This window comes from Enoplosus armatus, chromosome 2, assembly GCF_043641665.1.
Source record: "Enoplosus armatus isolate fEnoArm2 chromosome 2, fEnoArm2.hap1, whole genome shotgun sequence".
NCBI lineage: Eukaryota > Metazoa > Chordata > Actinopteri > Centrarchiformes > Enoplosidae > Enoplosus > Enoplosus armatus.
This window is the reverse complement of record NC_092181.1, coordinates 28,257,793-28,281,410: the sequence shown is the minus strand read 5'-3', so window position 1 is coordinate 28,281,410 and position 23,618 is coordinate 28,257,793. Positions and strand designations below refer to the sequence as shown.

Sequence of the window (23,618 nt, the reverse complement as noted above, 5' to 3'; positions counted from 1 at the left end):
CTACTGGTGGACCTCGTTGGCGATCAGACTGTCCTCCCCTGACTGAAAATCCGCCTCATTGATGCTGTTCCCTCCGTTCAGCATCTCCTCGTCCTGGGACGACCCTCGGTCCTCCTCTCCGCTGCCACCGCCCGGCTCGTCTGAGTTTGGGTCCTGGAGCACCTGGGCAATGTACATCTGCTGGTGCTGCTGGTGCTGGTGCTGCTGCTGCTGCTGCTGCTGCTGCTGCTGGACCACAACGAAACCACAACAAACCAGCGAGCGTAAGCAAGCTACGCAGGGTCTATAACATTTAGACTTATTAGCATCATAACTGGGATGGGGTTTTCAGGTGTCCATAGAAAATATACCAAAAGTAGCATAAGTTGGCATCAAATGTCTGGAGTCATAATCTTGTTGACTTTTTCTATGAGGAAATGTTTCCTGATTTAAATAATTTCTCCAGTTTTAAACTGTAAAAAAGTCCCAAAAGACACAGTTTGATCTTGTGTGCACAACATCGTAACTGCCACTACGATTCATTTTATCGAACACAGCATGAACAAATAGTGTCATTCAGAAATGCTAGAATTCAGTTTTTACACCTCAAGCATCTGTTATTGGACTGATGTTTATGCGTTGGAGTGTAAACCTTGGCTATGCTTCATCTGCTGATAAAGACCATGTGATACTGTCAAAAGCTCTGGAACAAACAGTAAGTGGAAAGTAAGAAAAAAGTAAGCTAACAACCCTAACAACTATAGATGTAGTTTGTAAGAAAGCTAACAAACCTAAGAACCAAAGCTAGTAAGTTAGATCCACTCACCTGAGATTTGGTGGTGGGGGAGGACGAGGGACGAGCTGGACGTCCGTTCTCGACGGCGTCCACGTCGTTCTCCTTGGTGTCGATCTGAGACAGAGACACAGAGTGAGACAATGTGCTGAACGGCAACATTAACGTTTCATACACACGTTCTTTTTGGAACCTTTAAGTAAAAAAAGTTGCCGTACCTTGTAGTTGTGAGCGCTGAGGTACTTGAAATGTCCGAAGCAGACGTGAGACAGACAGACCACAATGGTGACGATCAGCACCACCAGAGTGAACATGGAGGTCGGTGTCTCGAAACCTGACAGCACATTAGCAGTTAGCATCCCGTCTCATACAAACATAGAGCTCAAGATCAGATTTCTGTCTTTCATTTTCACACCGAGAACAAATTTGTCAAATACCAGATTACAGAGAAGGACTCAGATCATTCAATTAAATTCAAACTGAATCCAACAAGGAGTTTCCAACCAGCTTACAGGTGTGTTACCACCAACACCTGGACAGGTGTGACACTGTGAATATTACAGTAATAGTATAGTAATGAATTACTGTAAAAAGGTCTCACTTATGAAGCTTTTCAACCTTCACGGTTCCCAAAGTCTCCTTCATCCACTCACTCACACAGTCACACACTGGTGTGATTTGGACTGGTCTTGACTGACTCGAGGCTTGCTTTGGACTCGATAATGATATTAATCGAGTAGAAAAGATGATTTAGTGGTTTCTCCAGTAGGGGGCGGGGCTCACCTGTGCGTACAGTGGAGAAGAAGAGCAGCCAGAAGAGGCAGAGGATGGGTGCAGCCACCACCTGGGTGACGGCTCCGGAGTGGATCTTCTTGTCCAGTTTGGAGGGCAAGTAGGCATAGTACATGTTGTATCTGTCCACCAGGTGTTTCAGCAGCATGTACATCAGACCTGCAGGGGGACAGGTGAACTGCTGAGTCAGGAAGTCACATTGACGACTTAATATATCTGATCAGGGAATTTATTACGGACTTCATTTGAACTCGACCTGGACTTCAAATGACTTAAGACTTCATTTGGATTTGTATTAACTGACCTGCGTCTTGACCTAGACTTGTCTCAACTGACTTGAGACTTGATCTGGACTTGTCTCAACGGACTTGTCTGGATTTACTTGGGACTCGACTGACGTGGAAATTAATTTGGACTTGTCTGAACTGACAATCAACTTTCACTTTTCTGGACTGACTAGAGATTTAATTTGGATTTTTGTCAACTGACTGGAGACTCAATGAATTCATTTGGACTTGCCGCTGTAGTTCTAAAAACAGCTCTGGGTACTAGAATTAACACTGTGCTGATGCTGTGGTACTGATACTGTACTGTAGTACTGATAGTATATTGTGTAGTGTAGTTGAGACTGACCGAAGGGGACGATGATGGGGCAGGTGATACTGTAGGCCATCACCACCGTGAAGACATTCATCATCCAGGCGTACGCCGCTCCGAACTGAAACTCATAGGCCTGGTGCTGCAGGGACCAAAGACCAAGTTTTAAACAGGATACAGCCACAGCAGTGCCCTCATCAGGCTGTAATGTTCATCACACACCAGAAAACTGAGCTGTTGGATGTAGGGACAACTTGGCTATTTGTAGATCCCGGAGTCCACATAGAAACAATAGTGGACTTGAGTCCACATGGAGACAATAATAGACTTGAGTCCAAATAGAAACAGTAATGATGAGGACAATAATGGACCTCCATGTGGTCGAGTCTTATTACAAACTGATCTTAGTCACAGTCCGTCCTCTTGGTCAGTGAGAGAGTCCGTCCTCTCGGTCAGTGTCACAGTCCGTTTCACAGTCCGTTTCACAGTCCGTCCTCTCGGTCAGTGTCACAGTCCGTTTCACAGTCCGTTTCACAGTTCGTCCTCTCGGTCAGTGTCACAGTCCGTCCTCTCGGTCAGTGTCACAGTCCGTTTCACAGTCCGTCCTCTCGGTCAGTGTCGTCCGTCTCACAGTTCGTCCTCTCGGTCAGTGTCACAGTCAGTTTCACAGTCTGTCCTCTCGGTCAGTGTCACAGTGCGTCTCACTGTCCGTCCTCACCCTCTTGACGTTGCGGCGGTCTGCGGCGGAGCGAGCTAGGCACAGCCGGATCATGTACATGAGCAGACCAGGTATCCTCAGCAGGTCCATGGCATTCCCGATGAACGCCGAGGCAATGACGTAGTTAACGAAGAACGCTCCGTTATCCGGCAGGAAGACGCACCTGAAGGTGACGCAGCACCATCATTAGAGCACATCTGCTACTGAATGATCAAACTTTAATGATGCGTTCAGAGTAACTGAGCTGTTTCAAAATAAGAGTACGTTATCACAGGCTACAGATACTTTCATCACTTTGAATTGTATGATATTTATTAGAATTTCTTCGATTTAAAATTTGATTTAGATTTTTACTTATTCAATGTTAATTTAGATTTTGATGTAAAAAACTAATTTTGAATGTGAATTATATAATAATGGTAAAATTTGCTTTTTCAAAGTTAACTTCAAACAAAAAATTAATTCAATATTTAATTCAAATCCTGTCATAAATCATGCACACTAATGTAAGACTAATTTTAATATTGGCAGCTCTGGACTTCCATTACAATATGATGAAAATATTCTTTAAGAATAAATGAAACATAACAATGTAAATGACGACGTATGGTGAGTAGTAACAGCGGGACACTGCAGGACCTAATGTCTATACTTACTCAAATCTGACTTTGGCATCAGCCAGGAACTTCTTATCAAAGAGCCAGCGGAAGAAAACATCCAGACTGGAAAACGTAGACAGAGACGTTTTAGTGAGAACAGCAGAGGTCAAAGGTCACTCAGGGATGGATTCTTACAGCCAACAGTTTTTATTACCTGCTGAGTCCGAGAGACGGCAGCAGCAGAACCATGAAGATCAGGAAGGTGTAACATTTATGCATTGTCGTCCTGTTCTCTCCAGACCTGCAGATACAGAGACGGTCAAATCAGTTGGCTTGGAGTGATATTCAAATGACTTAACTGAAGAAACCTTCCTTCTGAATTGTGGACTTGGACTTACCACTAAAGTCTTAATAACAATTCTGTGTGCTGGTAATGATATTGCAATATTGACGTCGTATACACAGTGGGGTCCAAAAGTCTGAGACCACACTGAAAATCTCAAATATTTTCACCTGGAAATAATCCCCAAGTTTGAGGCGGTCTTGTAGTGGTCTCAGAGGACCAGTAGCAGTTTCTAAACCACTTCTCAGAAGGGGAAACAAGGCCAAACTCTTGGGGTGGGCTAAGAAACAGCAGCATTTTACTGTGGATGAAGAAAAGTCCTATTTACTGATGAATCCAGGTGAGAGATTCCTGGCAGTAACAGAAGGGTGTATGTAAGGAGACGAGCAGGAGAGAGAATGATACCGCAGTGGATCAAACCAACAGCGACACATGGTGGAGGGAATATTCAAGTCTGGGGGGGTTTGCCTACTCTGGAGCTGGACCCCTGCAGTGAATGGACTACACCCTGACAGAGGAGAAGCACCACTCCATCCTTCAGAGACATGCTGTACCCTCTGGTCTGCATCTTTGTGGAGAGGGATTCATACTGCAGCAGGATAAGGACCCCAAACACACCTCAAAGCTTTGCAAGAACTACTTGAAGACCAAAGAAGACCAAGGAGTCCTGACTGTCATGGACGTTCCTCCACAGTCACCTGACCTCAACCCCATTGAACTATTTATGGGGGCACTTGAAGACTCAGAAAGCCAAGCTTTCTGTGACATCACAAGAAGCCCTCTGGAACATTGTCAGGTCATGCTGGGATAACATGGGTCATCAGGTTTGGCACAAACTTGTGGAGTCCATGCCAGCTGGAGTGCATGCTGTCATTAAAGCAAAAGGGGGACATACCAAAGACTAAGATTCTCTGAAATACCTGAACATCTTTCAAAGATTCAACTTTTCACTCCTGCTGTTGAGCTGATATTATCATTGGTAATGGAAACAAATAGTAAAATGCTAAATAGAAGTCTCTTGACTAGTGGTCTCAGGCTTTTGGACCCCACTGTGTTTATGATGCTGTAATGTAGTGCTTTGAAACTGTATTGTAGTACTAACGAAGAGGAGGCTGAGGAGGAAACAGCAGTGTTACCTGGTCCAGTGAGCCTCGAAGAAGGCAGAGTAGTAGACAATGGTGGGCAGCAGAGCAGAGAAAGCCCAGAGCAGCAGAGTGGGGAAGAACTGAGTGACGATGGGATTCTGTACAAAAGAACCAGCAAACACACAGCAGAGAGTCAGCAGAAGAACGGCTTCATGTCGGCACGAGGATCAAAACATGCCAGACTAAAGAGCTGCTCAGTTTGACCAGAAGGCTGGTTGTGGTTTCTTACGTTGAGATACTCGACAGGCTTGGTGACGTTGAACTTGTCCATGGTGGAGATGATGATGGCAGGCGTGGTGAGGAAGAAGAGCAGGATGAAGAGGATGCAGTTGATGATGAAGCAGCGGATCCACCAGGAGATACCGCCAAGCGACAAGTGTTCCCTGTAGGAAGAAACAGGACACATCAGCTGAGGGTGAGGGGTGCGTTTGTTTGGTAATTGGTGAGGTTTTAGACGGGTGGAACTTGGGGATGTACCAGCGGACGTTCTGAGGGTCGGGCGCGTACGAAACGCTCCAGTTGTGAACATGAAGAACCTCGCTGAACTGAGAGGATCCTGGCTCCTGACGACACCGACAACCCTGAACCTGACAGGCATTAAAGTCCTTCAAAATACTGTGAAAACAGAGAGGGGGGGGTCAGAGCAATGTAAATTTATTCTACAAAAACTATGACTAAAAATATTGGTCAACAACTAAAACTAAACAAAAACTAAATAAAAAATAACCTTTGAGAATAAAAACTGATGAAAAGTTTTTCAGTTTCAGATGAAAACGAAACAGTAATGTGAAAGACAAACAAACTGACAACTAAACTAATTAGCGATTTAAAATCATCTATCTTTTGTGTTTACAGACTGTTGGTGGGAGGAGTTAGAGGGGCAGGGTCTGATAAGGGGCGGGGTCAGGCTGTGGCTCACATGGCAGTCATGGCCTCGTTCTGGAAGGTGACGAAGGCCATGCCCAGCGGTTTGGTGTGGACCTTCTCCTTCTCCTTCCTGTACTCCTCCTTCAGCTTGGCCTCCCTCTTGGTGTAGTAGCTGACCGCCTCCTCCTGCAAGACACATGTAGGCTGCTGAATCACTGATAACATGCTAACACGCTAGCAACACAAACCCTAACCCAACACATCAAATCAGCAAATTAGACCTGAGGCCTGTACTACAAAGCAGGATTTGAGGTCAGCGAGGTGCCTTCAGGGTTAACTCTGTGTTTCCAGGGTTACGACGTGGTTCTCTTCTCTCCGGGGTACATCGCCATGGTAACTTATGCTACACACTTAACCTGCTCCGGAGCAGGTGATGTTATCATGATATCAACTCATATAAAAGCTCCACCTACTGACCAATCTGCTCTCTTGGAAAACGGCATCAGCAATCACAGAAGATCCCGTGGAGCTCGTGGGGGGGACGTGAGAGGGTCTCTTAGGGGGGCAGAGTGTTCAGAGACCAGCAGCCCTTTGTCTTTCCCTGACGGTGTTTAATATGAGAGATATAGATTCTGGATGGAGGGAATGACTCCTGTGTGCTGATATCATCCTCCAGCAGAGACTGACTGAAGCACTGAAGCCTTGATGTTCTTGTTGTTCTTAGAAGATATGAAAGTAAGCCTACTCACCGCTGTGACCCATGTTTTTATATTTTATTTGCTCCGTCTGAAACTCCGGGGCTGCAGCTGACAGAATAAGATTAAAACTGTCCAACACGCCGTAAGAACACATGAATTTAATAGAACACACAAATGTAATCAGTCGGATCTGCTCGGCCCTCATGATGGGGCAGTGATATTAGAAGCCTTCAGTCACACAGTGGGGGTTGTTGGCAGCTGCAGCTGCTGTGTTGCTAACCAGTGCCGTGTGAGCGCTCAGTGGGATGCGGTTGTTCGGCTCAGTGAAGACAGATAAGGAGAAGATGTCCTGGATCTGCTGAACCTGCTTTGTAGTTCAGGCCTCTGGTCTCGTGGATCCAGATTCTTTTTTTATTTGGTCAATGAAATGTATGGACTATAAAAATTTCCCAAATGTCCAAAGTGATGTCATGAAACTGCTTCCTTAGTTTAGTTCAAAAACTATTTCCACTAAGAAATGACAGAAAATCTCAACAAAGTAAAAGAAGTTAAATGGAGAAAAAGCTGATTGTCAACATCAATGCCGTCTCAACTCTCTACGACAGAACTTTAACTGGCTGCGATGAAACTTTAGCGGGCTACTTGAAGAAGAAAGATGACATGTGGAAACAAATCATGTACCAGCAAAGTAGCCACATGAGAAAATAACCAATCAGAGCTGAGTATGTAAATGACATGATTTATAGTCAACACTCCTGCAGGCGGGTGGAAGCTACTTTGGGTGTGCAGGTGCGAACAGAGCGCGAGCGTCACCTCCTCGCAGCCGGTGATGGCGCAGCAGCAGAGGTGTCCGCAGGGTTTGGGGTTGATCATGGTGGGAACGTGTTCCTTCGCCATCAGGTCAGTGAAGAACTTCTTACTGCGCTCAGTCTTCTTCCTGACAAACACAAACACAGAGCAGAGTGGTCGCTTCAGTCGGAGAAAAGAAACTCCTTTTAAAAAGACTTTCATTTTACTCAGTGACATGTTACTCTGAAAAACAGGATCTGATTTTTGAAGAATTTAGTTTTTCTTTAATATGTCCAGTAGCAGTTAACACCGCTGGAGTGTATCCCAGCATGCACTGGGCCCTGCCTCTCTGTCTCACCTCTCGGCGTTCAGAGACATCAGTTTGGCCACGTTGTAGCAGATCCGAGCCTCCAGCACCGTGCAGTTCTCATACGCCTGCCTGAAGAATAAAACCCAGAACTTCAGGACACTCAACAAACTACTGACTTCTTATTCAAGAAGCAAACCAGCAAACCTTCAATTCATCTCAACATTACGTCGTTACTGTGAATAACACAGTGGACATGTAACTGTGGGACATAAAACAAAATACAAAGACTGAACAAAGAAGTAGACACAGATCTCTTCATTTGTTTCACACACTGAACTGAATATCTCACGAGATGAAGACTCCAGGGCCCGTGTTCATAAAGCTTCCTTGTACAAAGAGTTGCTCCTAGTGGCAAAATTCTACGAAAATAGAATTATGATGTTTTCTAAGAAGTTCCCCTCATGTTTAAGACCAGCTCCTGGTAAAGATAAACTGTTAGGAGTATGGAGGAGGACTTTTAAGAGTTTCTTAAGCAGAGGAGCCAAAGAGGCAGGAGAAATATTCTCCAAACGCTGAATGACAGTGTTTGTGGTCCATCTCATTAGAGATGCGCTCACACCTCCCACATTGACGCCAGAAATGAAAGTTATCACAACACGAAAATATTTGGCGACTGGACAAATGCAGCAGTGCTTCCACTGCTGTTTGTATGTTCGCTGGTTTATTTACATACATTCGGCTTATCGATTCCACGGAGAGTGCGCTTTTATTTCCTTGTTTTTGTTTGATGAACCAATCACATTTTGACTGTGAAAAGACTGTGTCATACCTAGCAACAGGGTGACCACGCCTCCTCACTAAAAGTCCCTGTCCCTTTCTGAATCACTCCTCAGCTCCGACTCCTTGCTAAACATGTTTAGGCTACGGCCCCTGATCTTTATGTGAAGCAGAAGAAGACCAGTGAACTTACTCAAAGTGCTGTTTGATCTGAGTCTCCTCTGCGTATTTAGAAATGCCGTTAATGAATAAAGTACGTTTCACCTGCAAAACATAAAACTGGGATTAAAACAGCAGATAGACAGAAGATAAAAATACAACAAGTTCATATTTCAGATAACTTTTGAAATGGCGAAGCTTGCTTGGATTGGATCCTGATTGAACAGGAACTGACTTCTCCTTTTAAACCTATTGAGGCTTTAACATTTTAACACTTTAACACTGTGCTCCGTTGATTCTAAGATGCTGGAAAGAGCCTCAAACTCCTACTATGAAAACGTGGACAGAACAAATGATGGAATTAGTTGCGTGTGAGAAGATGGTGGCAAGACTGAACTGGGAAAATGATATGATTAAAGAACATGGGACAGCTTTGGTGGATACGTGTCTGGAGGAAGCAACCTAACCCTGTCAAGAATCTGATGGTCTGATACAGTACATTTGTAATTATTACCTGTATTAATGTCCACCACATTATTGTAACCAAATAATTGTCTTTCCTGTATCACTGTCTGTCAGTTACCTGCCTGTTTTTTTCCCCCCATTCTTTTTTTGTTGTTGCTAGATATCTGTGATATAAAACTCAATATAACTTCAAATTACAAAAACGAGAACGCTGAAGAGAAAGCTAAAGAGAAGATAAAGAGAAGCTACAGATAAAGCTAAAGAGAAGCTAAGGAGAAGCTAAAGAGAAGCTAAATATAAAGCTAAGGAGAGGCTAAAAAGAAAGCTAAAGAGAAGCTTAAGATGAAGCTAAAGAGAAAGCTAAAGATGAAGCTAAAGGGAAAGCTAAAGAGAAGCTTAAGAGAAGCTAAAGAGAAAGCTAAGGATGAAGAGAAATACATGATACATGATGTGTTAAACAAGTCAGATGTGATGCCATCTCCACAAAGTTCTTAGACTAGATTAGATTAAATAAATATCACACTGCTCTGGTCTGTTTTCCTACCAGGTCGTCCTCCTTGTAGTGCATCTTGGACGTGTGTCTCCTCATGCTGTAGACGGTCAGCAGCAGATACATGAAGGCAAACGAAGTGTGCAGCCACAACAGATTCGTCCTGGACACAAAGAAAACGTTTCATTGTAACTCCAAGATACCAAGCTCCAAGCTAGACTAACACTTTCCCTCTGCTTCCAGTCTTTGTGCTAGGCTAGGCTAAACACATGGACCTGCTTCTGTACTGGACACACAGGTGAGACTTGACAGAGAACAAGAGGGTTCACAGAAAAGTTGGACTGTTATAAAGAATCGTATCATCCTCCTTCAGGACCAGCAGTTCCTCCACTGATCACAGGGTTGGTGGTCCGATCCCCGGCTCCGCCTGTCCAAGAGTTGTTGAGCAAATTACTCCAGAGGGTCAGAGCAGCAGCTTGTGTGGTAGCTCGCTGCCATCAGTGTAAAGCACTCACCAAATGTACCCTTTACACCCGGGACCTGACCCCGGCCTCCTCCGACACACTGACGAACACCGACCTGCTAATAATCCAGTCTTTCTGTGTTCATCTACAAACAAATATAAGAGGCTGACTGCACTGCTGACTTTTCACTGTCTGACTTTCATCACGTCTTGACAGAAAAGCACTGATCCTCGATCTGCAGCTTCCTGCTGAGGACTGTTAACACTCAGTCCAAACCTGATCGCTGCTGCTGATCATATATATAACCTGCAGCAGAGACACCTGATATACGGGTCCAGCAGAACCCTCGTGGACTCACCCAGACTTCAGGTTGGCTATCGTGGTGCGTCCGAAGCTGTAGGCGTTGTTTTCTGGAATAAAAAGAGTTTATCATCAGTAAACACTCAGCACTGTTACTCACTAGTGGAAAGTAACTAAGAACATTTACTCAAGTACTGTACTTCAGTACACTTTTGAGGTACTTGTACTTTACTTGAGTATTGCCATTTTCTGATACTTTCTACTTCTTCTGCACTACATTTATTTCATAACTAGTTACTTACAGATGAATATTACAAACTATAATCAACAAATAAATAATGAGGTATTATTATTGATTACAAGAACATAAGACTTCATTCATCCCCAGGTGGATATTCACAAACTACCCAGCAGTGTAAATATATATATTAAATCTATGAAATGAACTTAAAGTCATTAAAGTAGCTGCAACATTAAAGTGATTGACATATTAATGCATCAATAATTATAATCCAATAATATTATAATACACATTATAGTGAAATGGGACATTGTGTATAAGGAGTATTTTTACTTTTGATACTTTAAGTGGAATAGGTACAAGAAGTCACATGTGTCCTCTGCTCTGTGTGTTTTAGTATCTCAGCTGCTCTTTACAGAAATGTTCACTTCATGTAACGGACAATAAAGTGTTCTCTTACTCAAGAAAAAGATCCGAGTACTTCTTCCAGTGCTGATGTTACTACAAAACTACCTGATCAGAGGACAGGTTGAGCTAAAACCACCATCTACCATCAGACAGCAAACACAGACCAACACACCTACAGACCTGCAGACCCCCTACAGCTCTGGTCTGACTGCTGTTACCTTCTTTAGAAGGAGGTCCAGGCGCTCCTTGGTTTAGGAAAGCATCTTTACTGATAATTCTGACTAAAATCAATCAGACACAAGGCGAGAACACTGTGAGTCCAGAGTCCAGAGTCTGCATGTTTCAGTTCAGCTGCTGAGCTCTCAGAATTCAATGCACAAACTGTTCAAACAAACTCACAGATGTCGATATAATGACAGTGTGAACAATCCAACATGTATAACATCATATATTTAGAGGACTTCAAGGCTGTGATGTAACTCGTAATGTCTGAGAATGGATCATGTGTCTTTAGTCTTGTCTTCAACATGAGTTTCAACTCCTAATTTAATTTGTCGGTTTTAAAATCTTGAAATGGAGGTTTTGTGTAACTTAGTGACAGATGTAACTTCAGTATTACATCTCTAAATGTAATTAGAGTAATTCTCATCCTAAATGGATTACAGATGTCTCGTTAAAGCTAATAAATGCTAAAACAGAAACAGAATGCAGATTTCCAGAGTTAACCAACTCTCAGCCTGGAAGAGGAACAAAATCTGAGAAGGAAATGTTAATAAACATGTAAATAGAAATTACTTTTTACCTTTTCAATTCATAACTGTGGTTTTCACAATGTTGGCAAGTCAGGAGCTAGCTGAAGCTAAACCAGCTAGCTACAGCTAGAAGAGCTAACTTAAATTTTGGAGGGAAACTTCCTATTATCATTTCTTCTGTTACCTTTCTTTCCTTTCCATTTCTATTTATTTACTTTGAAATCCTGGATAGTTTCACCTCACCAGACGCCTCTAAGATGCATTTACAGACGTGCACCCTGTGACAGAAGGTCACGAGGCATTTCTTTGTATTAAAGTTGTATTAAATTAACCCTGATCGCTGCGATGCAGTTGCCGTTGTTCTCACCCAGCAGGTCTCCAGAGAAGTTGACGGGCAGGACGATGCCGACAGAGAGGACGCCGACGACAACCAGCAGGCCGATGATGTGACGCTGGAAGGACAGATAGTGAACAGCATCCTCACCACACTTCTCTCTGATCTCTTCATCCCTGCAAGAGGAGGAGGAGGACGGGTCAGTCAACAGAGTCAAAACCAGCTCAGGGTCCCGCATGGACCAAACACCGAGACCTGAACCTGACCCCACTGAGCCTGACTGCTACTATCACATTTGAGACCTGAACCTGACCCAAGAACTGAGGCTACGTTTTGCTTTACGTCCATTAGCTGAGCAGGCTACTGCAACAAATGTGCTAACAAGACACGCATGGACGCAGTATTACAAATATTAATACATTATTCTCAATACTTCACATTCAACCAAACCTGAACCCAACCTGAGCTGGATCAGAAACCTAACACTGGTGAGAACTGTTGGGTTTGAGTCATGTGACACCTGTAGTCACTGGTGGAGTATTGTCAAGTATTGTTCTTAAGTACAAATGAGGTACTTTTCATGCCACTTTCTGCTGCACTACATCTCAGAAAACTTTTTACTGCACTACAATCATCTGACAGCTTTAGTTAATAGCTACTTTACATATACACACATGAAGAGTTTATAAAATCTGATGTTTTGTAATAAATGAACTACTACTGTACCCAACAACACAAATGAGTATGGCTGAAATGATTAGTTAATTAATTGATCGACAGACAATTAACGGCAACTATTTTGATAATTTCTGTCCTTTTTTTCTGTAAAAACATTTCATGGTTCCAGCTTCTCAAATCTGAATTTACTTGGAAACATTTTAAAGTTCGGACTGTTGGTTGAACAAAACAAAACAAACAATCAATTGGATTGATTAGTCGAGAAAATAATCAGCAGATGAATCCATAATGACAATATTTAGCTTTACTACGACAGTTCATTAATAATGAGTAATTATAATCTAATGAGATAATATATAATAGTACAACAGTCACAGGGGACATTGTGAATGAAGGACTTTTACTTGTAACAGAGGATTTCAACTCTGCGGTATTACTACTTTTACTGAACACGTCTGAGTACTTCGTCCACCACCTTTAGTCCACACTGGACTCACTGTGACACACCAACGTTTCTCTTACCCCACTGTGACAGATACAAAACCACAGAAGAAGAACTGTGGAATATTATCATCTGGATGGTGCGCACACTGCTCAGAGTCTCAGACAAACATGGCTGCTGCAGGTTCAAGCTCCCAGATTTGGTGTTTCAGTAACAGTCCAGCTGTTAGCATTGACACATCTTTGATGTCACCATGAAGGTTAACAGCAATTCACACACAGACTCAGAGAACTGGTCAACACGTCATTTACATCCTCAAATCAGTTATTTTCTCACATTACCACTAAACTGACACAAGATGGTGGATCGCCCTCCGACTCTCTCAGATAAACATAATTTAAGTAGTGAACTCAGAAGATCGAGTCAGGGACGGATCCAAAACACATCAAATATATAAACAATACAGAGAAAAGTTATACGTTTCATGACAGTAAAACATACTCATGCATTATATGTTTCAATCAACAAACTAACATAAATGTAGCAACAGTTGAGACTGTGGCCAGATATCAACAGCAAGCTGCACCATGAACACATCTGCACCCATCCACCCTCCTCACCAGATGGTGGCGCTAATGAAGAACAGTTCTGATGCACAAAAGATGGAAAACCTTTGACATCAAATGAATTATTAGAGTGAATATTACTCACTTTATTCTGAAGATGGCCGTCAGCCACGAGCAGAAGCCCTGCAGTGAAAAACACCATGATTATATACTGCTTTATACACACACACACACACACACACACACAGTACAGGGATAGAGGAGGAGGTAGAAAAAGAAGAAGACATTGAGGATGAGGATGGTCAATGATGGCGTCCTTACGTTGTCTCTCTGGTCGAAGTCGACGGAGCTGGAGACGGAGGTGAGGCGTTCGTAGCGGTCGGGCGTCTCCGAGTGCATCGCCGAGGCAACGCTGTGGAGAGACACAGGAAGGAGTCAGCTGACCGTTAGCTGTTAGCATGTAGCCACTCTCACCTTTGACCTCTACGTCTGAAAGCTGGACTCCTGAGTTTAGTTCCTCTGGTTCCAGAGTTCCTTAACCATTTTGGTCGAAAAGATTTATAAAACACTAAAACACAGAGGGAGCTAACAGGAAGTAGAATATTTTGAACCTGCTTTTATCTAAAAACCACCAACATGGACTCTGACACTTTAAACTGCAGCTGAAAACACCTACAAGTCCTCTTTAAGTTTCTACATTCACCAACTGAACTCTGATCTGAAAACCTCAGCAGAAACAGGACAGAGGTGTTTCCAGATGTGAGCGTGCTAGCATGTTGGGTTTTGTGTGGAGTTCGCTAACTAGCTAGCTAGCACGTTACAGGGTTTACGACAAATGGAGCTACAAACACACAGCCTGTTACCTTTTGACCGGCTCATAGTTATCTCTGTCACGTCTTCGGCTGAATTAACGTTAAAATGAAGAGAAGTGTGGAGCAGTGTTAGCATCACATCTGTTAGCACCACATCTGTTAGCACCACATCTGTTAGCATCGCATTAGCCAACAGAGAGATCCAAAGACACCCTTAAATTCTGTACACACCACACACACACACACACACACACACACACACACACACACACACACACACACACACACACACACACACACACACACACAGTATTCATGGCTATGGGGGTGATTGGTGCCCCCTGCCACACTGAACACACACCACCCACGTGTCCATATTTGTTGATGGGTCATTTTTAAATGAAAATGCAGAAAATTCACTTGTTGCAGCTTCTCAAATGTGAATATTTGCTACTTTTGAAAGAAATGAGTTCAATATAAATTAAAACCGGGCAGAAACATGATTCTTGTGTAATGTAAGTATTTCTGATTCTGATTCTGAAAACAATTCAAAACTAGATTTTGACTCAGGGTCCCTCGTCAAGACCAGGTCCACAGGACGGAGGAGCAGACACATTTGATGTTGGACAGTGGTGCAAATTTCAGACACTAATAACCCCCCATACAGACACACATAAACAAACACAAACTGAAATGAAGAAGAAGCTGTGTTAGTGCACCAATCAGAGAGCAGAACCCTGGTAATGAAACCAGAGGAGGGCGAGGAGGAGGAAGATATTAGCGGACAAAACAAACAGGGAGGAAGCAGCAACATACTATTCCCGCTCCTCCAGGTCGCTGAAACGCTTCTTCAGTCTTCAGGATGGAAACAGAAAGAAAATCAAAAGCTGCCGACGTTGGCGGGATGGCGACAATCATCAGGAACTGAAACTCCCTCTTTTTACAAAACATCACGTCCATATTTCAACAGAGTAGTGCTCCTCTTCCTATCCGTCTGTCTGCAGCTCAGAGCACCTTCACAACATTTCTTAAAACAACAGTCAGGGCCCATATGAACATATGAAGTCCTCATTCTGCTGTAATGGGCTCATCACTGCCCCCTGAGGCCGGAGGACAGACATGAGTCAGCATTTACACTTGTTGTACTTCCTGTTCCCTCGTCTCCAAGTCAGTGAGTTCCTGAATGGGTTTTTGGTTAGAGGCCTGAAATAAGGTCTGTGGTTAACACACAACATACAATACGTCTATAAAAGGCGGTTGCTAACAAGTGGCTAAATGAGACTACAGAGGTCGTCGCGGACATTAAACATCTCACTGGTCCGCCTTTACAGCCTCGTTGTGTTTCTACTCTACATCTATCTGTCTAACAGTGGTGTTCATGAGTGAAGAATGTCTTGCTGAACAAAACGTGTGAGTATCATTAAAGTTTGTTTGCCACGAGTTCATTTTCTGTAATATTCATTTATCAGTTAATATATTGTATCTGTTATATAATATGAACAGGAGAAATCCATGTCAGTGTTCACATGGACGCCTGACTGTTGTCAGTTGGACTTTAACAGAATACATCCTCTGTGCTTGATGACAGCTGTCATCAGAAACACATACCAAAACAGACAGAATGAAAACATTCATGACTTGTATCATGAAGTGACTGAGCTTTTGGTCTCTTCTGTCTGTAAAATACTATAATAAATACAGTCATGATGATCACAAATAAACTGCATTTTAATACTTCATCATACAGAATATGATTTAACAACAGTTACTGTATCAGTTGATCAGATAAGTCTGATTACATTAAATTAAATCTGGATCCAATTCAGACCAAAGATTCACGACAAGACGAAATCTTTTTTGAACATTGCAGGGAAACAGCCAATCAGCTTGTGGCAAAGTCAGCTGGTCAAGTCAGTAACAGACTGTCAGCTGGCGGAAAGAGAGGATCTCCTCATGAGTTTGTGTCTGTATGACACAAGCTTTTAAATGCACACATCTGCTGTTGAAGCACATACAGCTCCAAATTCTCCGCCCTCACGTTTATTTATGTTTTCACACTAGAAATAGTCACCATCACCATTCATATTTTAAAAAGCTACAAATTATATCCAGCTACAAAAAAAGCCTGAAAGGCCGGCAGTTAGAGTGGCAGTACAGAGAGTCGTTGCTATGGAAACGATACACCGTCTCATCACATTGGTGTAAAGTGGCAGGTTTGACAACGTTGCACTCGCTGTAAGTTTCAACTCATCTCGTCGAGAAATCTTCGATCTGAAGCCTTAACAGGAAGTGAGTTTGCGTGACTTCCTGTTGAGCTGTGAGTTCCACCTGAGAGATTCTCTTTGTTGTTTGTTTCATTTGAATCTTTAGAGGAAAAATATCAGGATTGCACAGGAAAATGTTCAGTTATTCATGTCCCCCATGTTGGGAACCACTGGTCTGTTTGACGACATCACTCTGATGATGACATGAGAGCTGTTCTGACCTACAGATGTTTCAGATGTAAGAAACCTCTGAACGTTTCCTGTCTGAGGCTCTTTCTGTGATTACAGGTGTGTTTACCTGTCGGCGTCGGTGACCAGCGCCAGGCGGCCATAGTCCCACGCAACTTTCCGTAGAATGGAAAAGACAAAGAGCAGCACCTGAAGAAGAGAGAGGAGGAACAACAGAAACACATGATGCTGTAAATCAGCACAGAACAGTGTCACTGTGATGTCACTGTGATGTCAGCGTGATGTCAGCTCTCAGATGTTAAGGTGTTGAGTTTAGTGTTCAGATCGAGGGATAAAACTACCAAAATAAGAATAAATCTGTCATGAAATGTGTCTGATGGAACAGCAGTATGTGGGGTCGATCCATGAAACTGCAATATTGATTTTTCCAACAGTCAGTGAACATCACAGCAGGAAAAAACAAAACAGTCCACACTCAGCAGCTCCCACAATGCAACTGTTCCTTTCAACACCAGAGCTGTGACCCAATCCAACACTACACACCGACTCTGAGCAGCATTTCACACCATGTGTTCAAAAGTGACTCAGACACTGGTGTCCCACAATGCATTGCACAAAGGAAGCGGAGGAGCAGCTCATGGCAGACAAACACACTCCTGTTAGATCTGATCCAGATGAATAAACTGGTATCACGGAACGGTATACTGTCTGTTTTAAACAAATATGATTGATTGATTGATTATCAGACTGATCTATTCATCTATTGTAGTCACACAGCCTCCGGCCCACTGCTGGTAGATGAAAAACCTGGTAATCTATTGAGTGGCTGGTCAAACATTCACTAACCTTCTTACTCTGTTTGTAAAGTTTAGCTGACAGCATGATTCAGTTATTACATCATTTCCTGTTAATATTTTATTATGTTATGACTTATAGATTTTATAGATTTGTCTGTCTGAGAGTCAAAACTCAGACATCACTGAACCATATGGCTGTGATCAGATCAGTCCAATCAGCTGCAGCGTCCAATCACTGACAGCTTTCTAATAAAGGGTTGTGGCTCTCGTGTTTCCTCCGAGCAGCCCCCCCCCATCCCCGTGTGTGTGTCATACTGAGCGCGTGCAATGACTACTCACCAGGAAGCACATGAAGTCGAGGGCGAGCACGGTGGGCACTCCTCCGAACGGCAGCCCCTGCAGCACTGTGCTGCGGATGCGAGCCGAGTAACAGTAGTCTTTGGACTCGCTGTGGGCGGAGCAGTTGTCCTGACCGCCGCACGCCTGGCCGCTGCCATATATCGCCATTGTAACGATCAGCGCTCTGAGCATGCTCACTGTCGCATCCTCACAGAGAACCTGAAGGAGGAAATGGACATGTTTAAAGTGACCTTTAACCTTTCACCCAGCAGCTTTCAGGAATTCTAACAAAATGGTAAAAACATTAAAAGTTCAATTTCAACAATCTGCTGATTTTTCTCCATCACAGTGAAATAAAAAACTTTTGAAAGTTTAACATCTATTTTTATGGACAAGAGCAACATGTAAAACCCAAGAAATAAAACGTGTAATATAAATGAAGCATTTCTCAAAAACGGTCGTATAAAACTAGAACCAGATCAGACAGATCAGTTCTCTCATCACTGACTTGTATTCAAACACCGGAAAACTGAGGGTTTCCTGTTCACGTGTCCACAACAGTTAATGGGATCAAATTTGACTTAGTTGAATCATAATAACCAATATTAGTCACCAATGAGGTAAATCCAGACTGATACTGCCATGTTCATCGAAAACTTTTAAAACACACTGAGGTAAAGATATAAACAAATATACAATGAAATAACATTATAATTACCGCCTGCCTGCTAATTAGCTAATGTTAGCAGGTTAACACGCTAAACTAAGATGGTGAACATGGTAAATATTATACCTGCTAAACATCAGCATGTTAGCACGATCATTAGGCGTTTTCGGACCAGAGGAACTTCTTCACAGCTCTAAAAGACTTGGAGACCTTTTCATTGTGTTCCTACTGCAAAAACTGGGAACCATCGTAGTTCTTAGAACGCTGTTTTGAGGAAAATTAGTTCCTACTGCAGAATAGGTACCCTCCCAGCACAAGAGGAACCTTGAGTGATGAAAGTGTACATTGATTGGTCAAACACGCGCCAATGCAGCACCGGCCACCATCTTTAAAAACCTGTGGAACAGCTGGTAACGGAGCCTTAAAAAAATGTACTAAAACATGGACGAATGGGCAAACAGTGAAGTCCAGGCTTTATTGAGCGTATATGCGACGAGGAAATACATGATTTCAACTCGTCAAAGCGAAATATAAAATCTTGTGTGATGTTGCCATACCAACCGCCAGCTTACGTCACTTCAGCGTTCTTCTTGGCAGTGCGAATGTTTGGTCTGAAAACACATATTGTGAGTGTGTTAGCATGCTATCGTTAGCATTTAGCTCAAAGCCTCACAGAGCTGCTAGCATGGCTGGAGAGTCGTCTGTTCAGTCAGCCATCTGAAACTAAAGTAAATTTAAGAAAAGAAATGATTACCAATGAAAACACCACCACAAACAGGCCACATACCAAGAGTGACTTTTCTGCCACTAAATTCCTGGAGAGAAGTCACCTCAAAATGTTCTGAAACCCGCAGTGCACTCTGGGAATGTTTTTAAGTCTAACGTACTTAGATGTAAGAGTTATGTGAAACAAATGGTTCAACATGTTTTAGCACAAGACCTCACAGCTGACTACATTTCCCAGCATGCCTGAGCAGCGGCAGCAGGCAGCTTCCCCCTCTGTGACCTACTGATCCCGTTGCCACGGTAACCCTGACTACAGCTCCTGACCCAGTTTTTTACGCCTCAGCAGCCGTTTGTCATAAAACCACAGTGACAGCGCTCTGACTAATGATGTCATCGTGACATCGTCGCTCCGCCTCCGACCGAACAGACTGAAAACAAAGAGACGACGTGAGGAAGCATCTGCACCCACTGAGTTCATATACAGAACTCCATTCAAACATCACCAAAACATAACAGAGTTCACCGTTTCAGAAAATCTATTTCACATGATGTGTCTGTACGTCCACAGGTTTTCATCGCTCCGTTAACATCTGTATATGGATGTACAGAGGAGAGTGTTCTTTATCCTTCTTCTATTTGGGGTCAGGCATGAAGTTCTGGAACTAAATTTCCCATAATGCTTTGGGGGTATGTTAACAGGTAGTATAACATTATAAAGCATATTGTTGCCATGGAGTCAGTGAGTTAGCCGTTAGCTACAACTTGAGTCCCGTCTTTTTAGTCTGTATTTGTTTCCATTGAGTCACATGGTCTCCATTACAGCAGCTGAATCAGCTGTTAGCAGCTCCTGTCTGCCGTGTCCTCATGGACGGACAGACAACCACCACTGATCACTGAGACACTGAAGGAAACTTAAAAACAGAAGCATTCTCAGGCAGGTTCTGCAGCGTCTTTCTCTCTGATGTCTGAGTAGATTTCTGGAGGTTATTCTGGATGGACATCAGAGATAGTGATCTCCTCTGGAAGTGGACGTCACGCTGAATGATTCAACATGTGTTTCATGTCTGTGAGTTCACATCTGACTGAGTTGTGACTCTGAGAAGAAGTGTGGTTTTTGACACTAATTGCATCAATCTGTTTTGTTGTGTTTTAAAGTATCTTCATCAGCTCAACCTGCTGACAAACTACAATAACTAACTTCCTGTTGTGTTTACATCACCTGCTCATTCAGTCTTCAAATGTCTTGTTTTGTACGACCAATAGTCCAAAACCCAAAGATGGTCATTTATAAACGTGACATAAATCAGAGAAACTGACATCAGAGGATAACTGGAGGTTATCAATTATCAGAATTGCCGTTGACTAATTCCCTGCCGATCAGCTAATCAACCAAACATTTCAGATCAACTACCCAACAGATTTACAGTAAATGGTCCTGATCTCCAGAGGATGAACTCTTCAGATGACTCTTTATACGACCCCGTGACCTTCCCTCTGGCGCCACCTTCAGGACAAACTTCACGTTTAGCTGCTGTCCACACTCTACGAACGTCGTACGTAATGAACCCTGCAGCCTCCAGGGGACGCTGATGATTCTGTTGTTCTAGTTGGTTGTGCAGTGATGGTCTGATCTGGAATATTCCACCAGTTCAGCGTCATTCAGAGGACACCCCCCCCCCCTCTCTCTGTTGTCATGGTGCAGCAGCAGCATGACTCATCTGAAGCCTCCAGTCTCAGAGCTGCAGACACACTGCAACACTGACAAACACACACAGTCCACATCTATTCATCAGACCAGAGCATCACGAACACCTGAAGACCTCCTGATAGATCAGGACACCTGGTCCAAACCCCATCTGATCCCCTGTCACCATTAAAAGGTAAATGGTAAATCATCTTTACTTATAAAGCGCTCTAACCTTATTAGCCCTGTTAGTGTGGGCCTGACGACTATTATATTTAATTTAACTGTTAGCCTTTAGCCTAGTTTAACCCTCCACTAGCTGTTGTTAGCTTAGCACTGGCTTAAGACCTCTACTAGCCTCGGATAGCTTAGCCCTGACCTAAGACCTCCACTAGCCCCTGATAGTTTAGCCCTGGCCTAAGACCCCCCCTTAGCCCGATAGTTTAGCCCTGGCCTATGACCCCCCTTAGCCCCTGATAGTTTAGCCCTGGCCCAAGACCCCCCTTAACCCCTGATAGTTTAGCCTTGACCCAAGCCAGACCCCCCTTAGCCCCTGATAGTTTAGCCCTGGCCTATGACCTCCACTAGCCCCTGATAGTTTAGCCCTTGCCTATGACCCCCCTCAGCCCCTGATAGTTTAGCCCTGGCCTATGACCCCCCCTTAGCCCCTGATAGTTTAGCCCTGGTCTATGACCCCCCTCAGCCCCTGATAGTTTAGCCCTGGCCTATGACCTCCGCTAGCCCCTGATAGTTTAGCCCTGGCCTATGACCTCCACTAGCCCCTGATAGTTTAGCCCTGGTCTAAGACCTCCACTGGGAAAATGGCGTATGGATGTTTTTTGAGAATACACATCGTCTGTACAGAAGGAATTATTTGTGCACAGATAATTCTATCAGAGTTTCTGTCAGGGAGCGTGATCAGGACAAAGACAGCTGAGTGTCACTGAAACAGACGGACTCAGAGCGTCTTCACATCGAATCATCCAGCAACAAAAAAAAAAAGACCAAGAGAACGTCTTTTCACGTCCTGCTGACGTCTGCAGCCCAAAGATAACAGCTGACTGTGTGTGTGTGTGTGTGTGTTTTAAGATTATCTTTTGTTTTGGACATGTCGGCCAAAACATAAAATATAACAAGAGTTGAGTGAACTTCAGATACTTTAGATAAAAACCTGCGGTCACGTTCAGGGTCAGTCTTCAGAGAGCAGAGACCTGCTGCGGTACAGACATGTTCAGCGTGGACCCCTTCACTCTGAACATCATGCAACTGATCGTCTTATCAGTCGACCGCATGCGTCCATCAGAACTCAGTCTGAACTCGGTGTGGACTCAGTCTGCCTTCCATCACCTCTTGTTAGTTAGAGTGCCTTCATACCTGTAGTTCGGTTCAAAAGAGTCCTGCAGGGATGCCGTATTTTTGTAGGCCAACCCTGAAGTTAGCATCGCCCTGGTTCCCTCCACTAAAAGCCGATGGGATCTTTCCTTTTGGAATATGGATTATTGCAGAAAATAAACTCTGTGGCAAACAAAAGTTTATGATACTGGCACGTTTGGTTCAGCAAGATAATCTTAACTAATGAACTCCACTTTATGATTTTTGAAGCGTAAATGGAATCAGCAGAAGTAAAAAGCTAACGTTAGCCTATAAAGGAACTACATCACGGTCGCATTACTTCAATGTCACCACCACTGAGCTTCACTTTAAGAGAATATAGATAGATATAGATATATAGATATAGAGTATAAACACAACGAGGCTGTAAAGGAGGACTAGTGAGTAGATGATTTTCCGTGATCGGCATGAAGACGTTAATGTCCACAACAACCTCTGTCGTCTCATTTAGCCACTTGTTAGCAGCTGCCTTTTTTAAGACACGGAAAAGCTTCAAAATTCAGGAGTGGGGTATCCACTGACGTATTTTATGTCGTTGAACAAAACGTGTAAATCTCCTTCAGCTTGTGTTCACCACAGACCTTATTTCAGGCAGCTAACCAGTTTTGGGTGATGTCATCCTGCATCATCAGCTCTACATGGACCCATAGCGAGAAATCAGACTGGTGACTTACCATGGTCACCAAATGATCTCGCACCAACGTAAGCTCGCTCACACAGGTCAAGAGTGAAAGCACACCGATAGAAACACGTAGATGCTGCCGCCATCTTGCAGCAGGTTCACGTAGTAGAAAATGTCACTTGACTTTTGTTCTGCTTTTGGATGTTTTAATCAAAGAAACGCCAAAACCAAAGAACAGGGAAGAACATTTCACAGATGAGGAGTTATTCTACAGTATTTTACTGTCATGAACGTGTTGAATATACATCACAATAGGTAATCCTTCTTCTACGCTAACATAGAGTTAAGCGACTGTCCTGATACTAAGTTAAGCTAACATATGTCAGGTAAAGAAAGAAGATGAACATCTTTATTTAAGCA

General features: G+C 43.3%; 1 protein-coding gene across 3 annotated transcripts; it reads right to left on the bottom strand.

Moving 5' to 3' along the window:
* On the bottom strand, window positions 1-18,299 carry LOC139293843 (CSC1-like protein 2). Of its 3 annotated transcripts, XM_070915469.1 has the most exons (24): window positions 18,108-18,299; window positions 17,081-17,160; window positions 15,872-15,881; window positions 15,335-15,366; window positions 14,028-14,118; window positions 13,852-13,889; window positions 12,054-12,196; window positions 10,344-10,395; window positions 9,576-9,684; window positions 8,601-8,671; window positions 7,679-7,759; window positions 7,345-7,468; window positions 5,886-6,019; window positions 5,444-5,581; window positions 5,196-5,349; window positions 4,958-5,064; window positions 3,693-3,779; window positions 3,536-3,601; window positions 2,880-3,042; window positions 2,198-2,303; window positions 1,556-1,723; window positions 991-1,106; window positions 806-889; window positions 1-180 (listed from the first exon to the last, which is right to left on the bottom strand). In XM_070915469.1, exons 1-24 carry the CDS (start codon window positions 18,297-18,299, stop codon window positions 1-3), a joined length of 2,526 nt encoding a protein of 841 aa, XP_070771570.1. The 3 variants fall into 3 exon arrangements, with proteins under 3 accessions (XP_070771570.1, XP_070771552.1, XP_070771561.1); XM_070915451.1 differs by lacking the exon at window positions 15,872-15,881 and having other exon boundaries at window positions 15,335-15,373; XM_070915460.1 differs by lacking the exon at window positions 15,872-15,881 and having other exon boundaries at window positions 1-177; window positions 15,335-15,373.
* Between the last annotated feature and the right edge of the window lie 5,319 nt (window positions 18,300-23,618).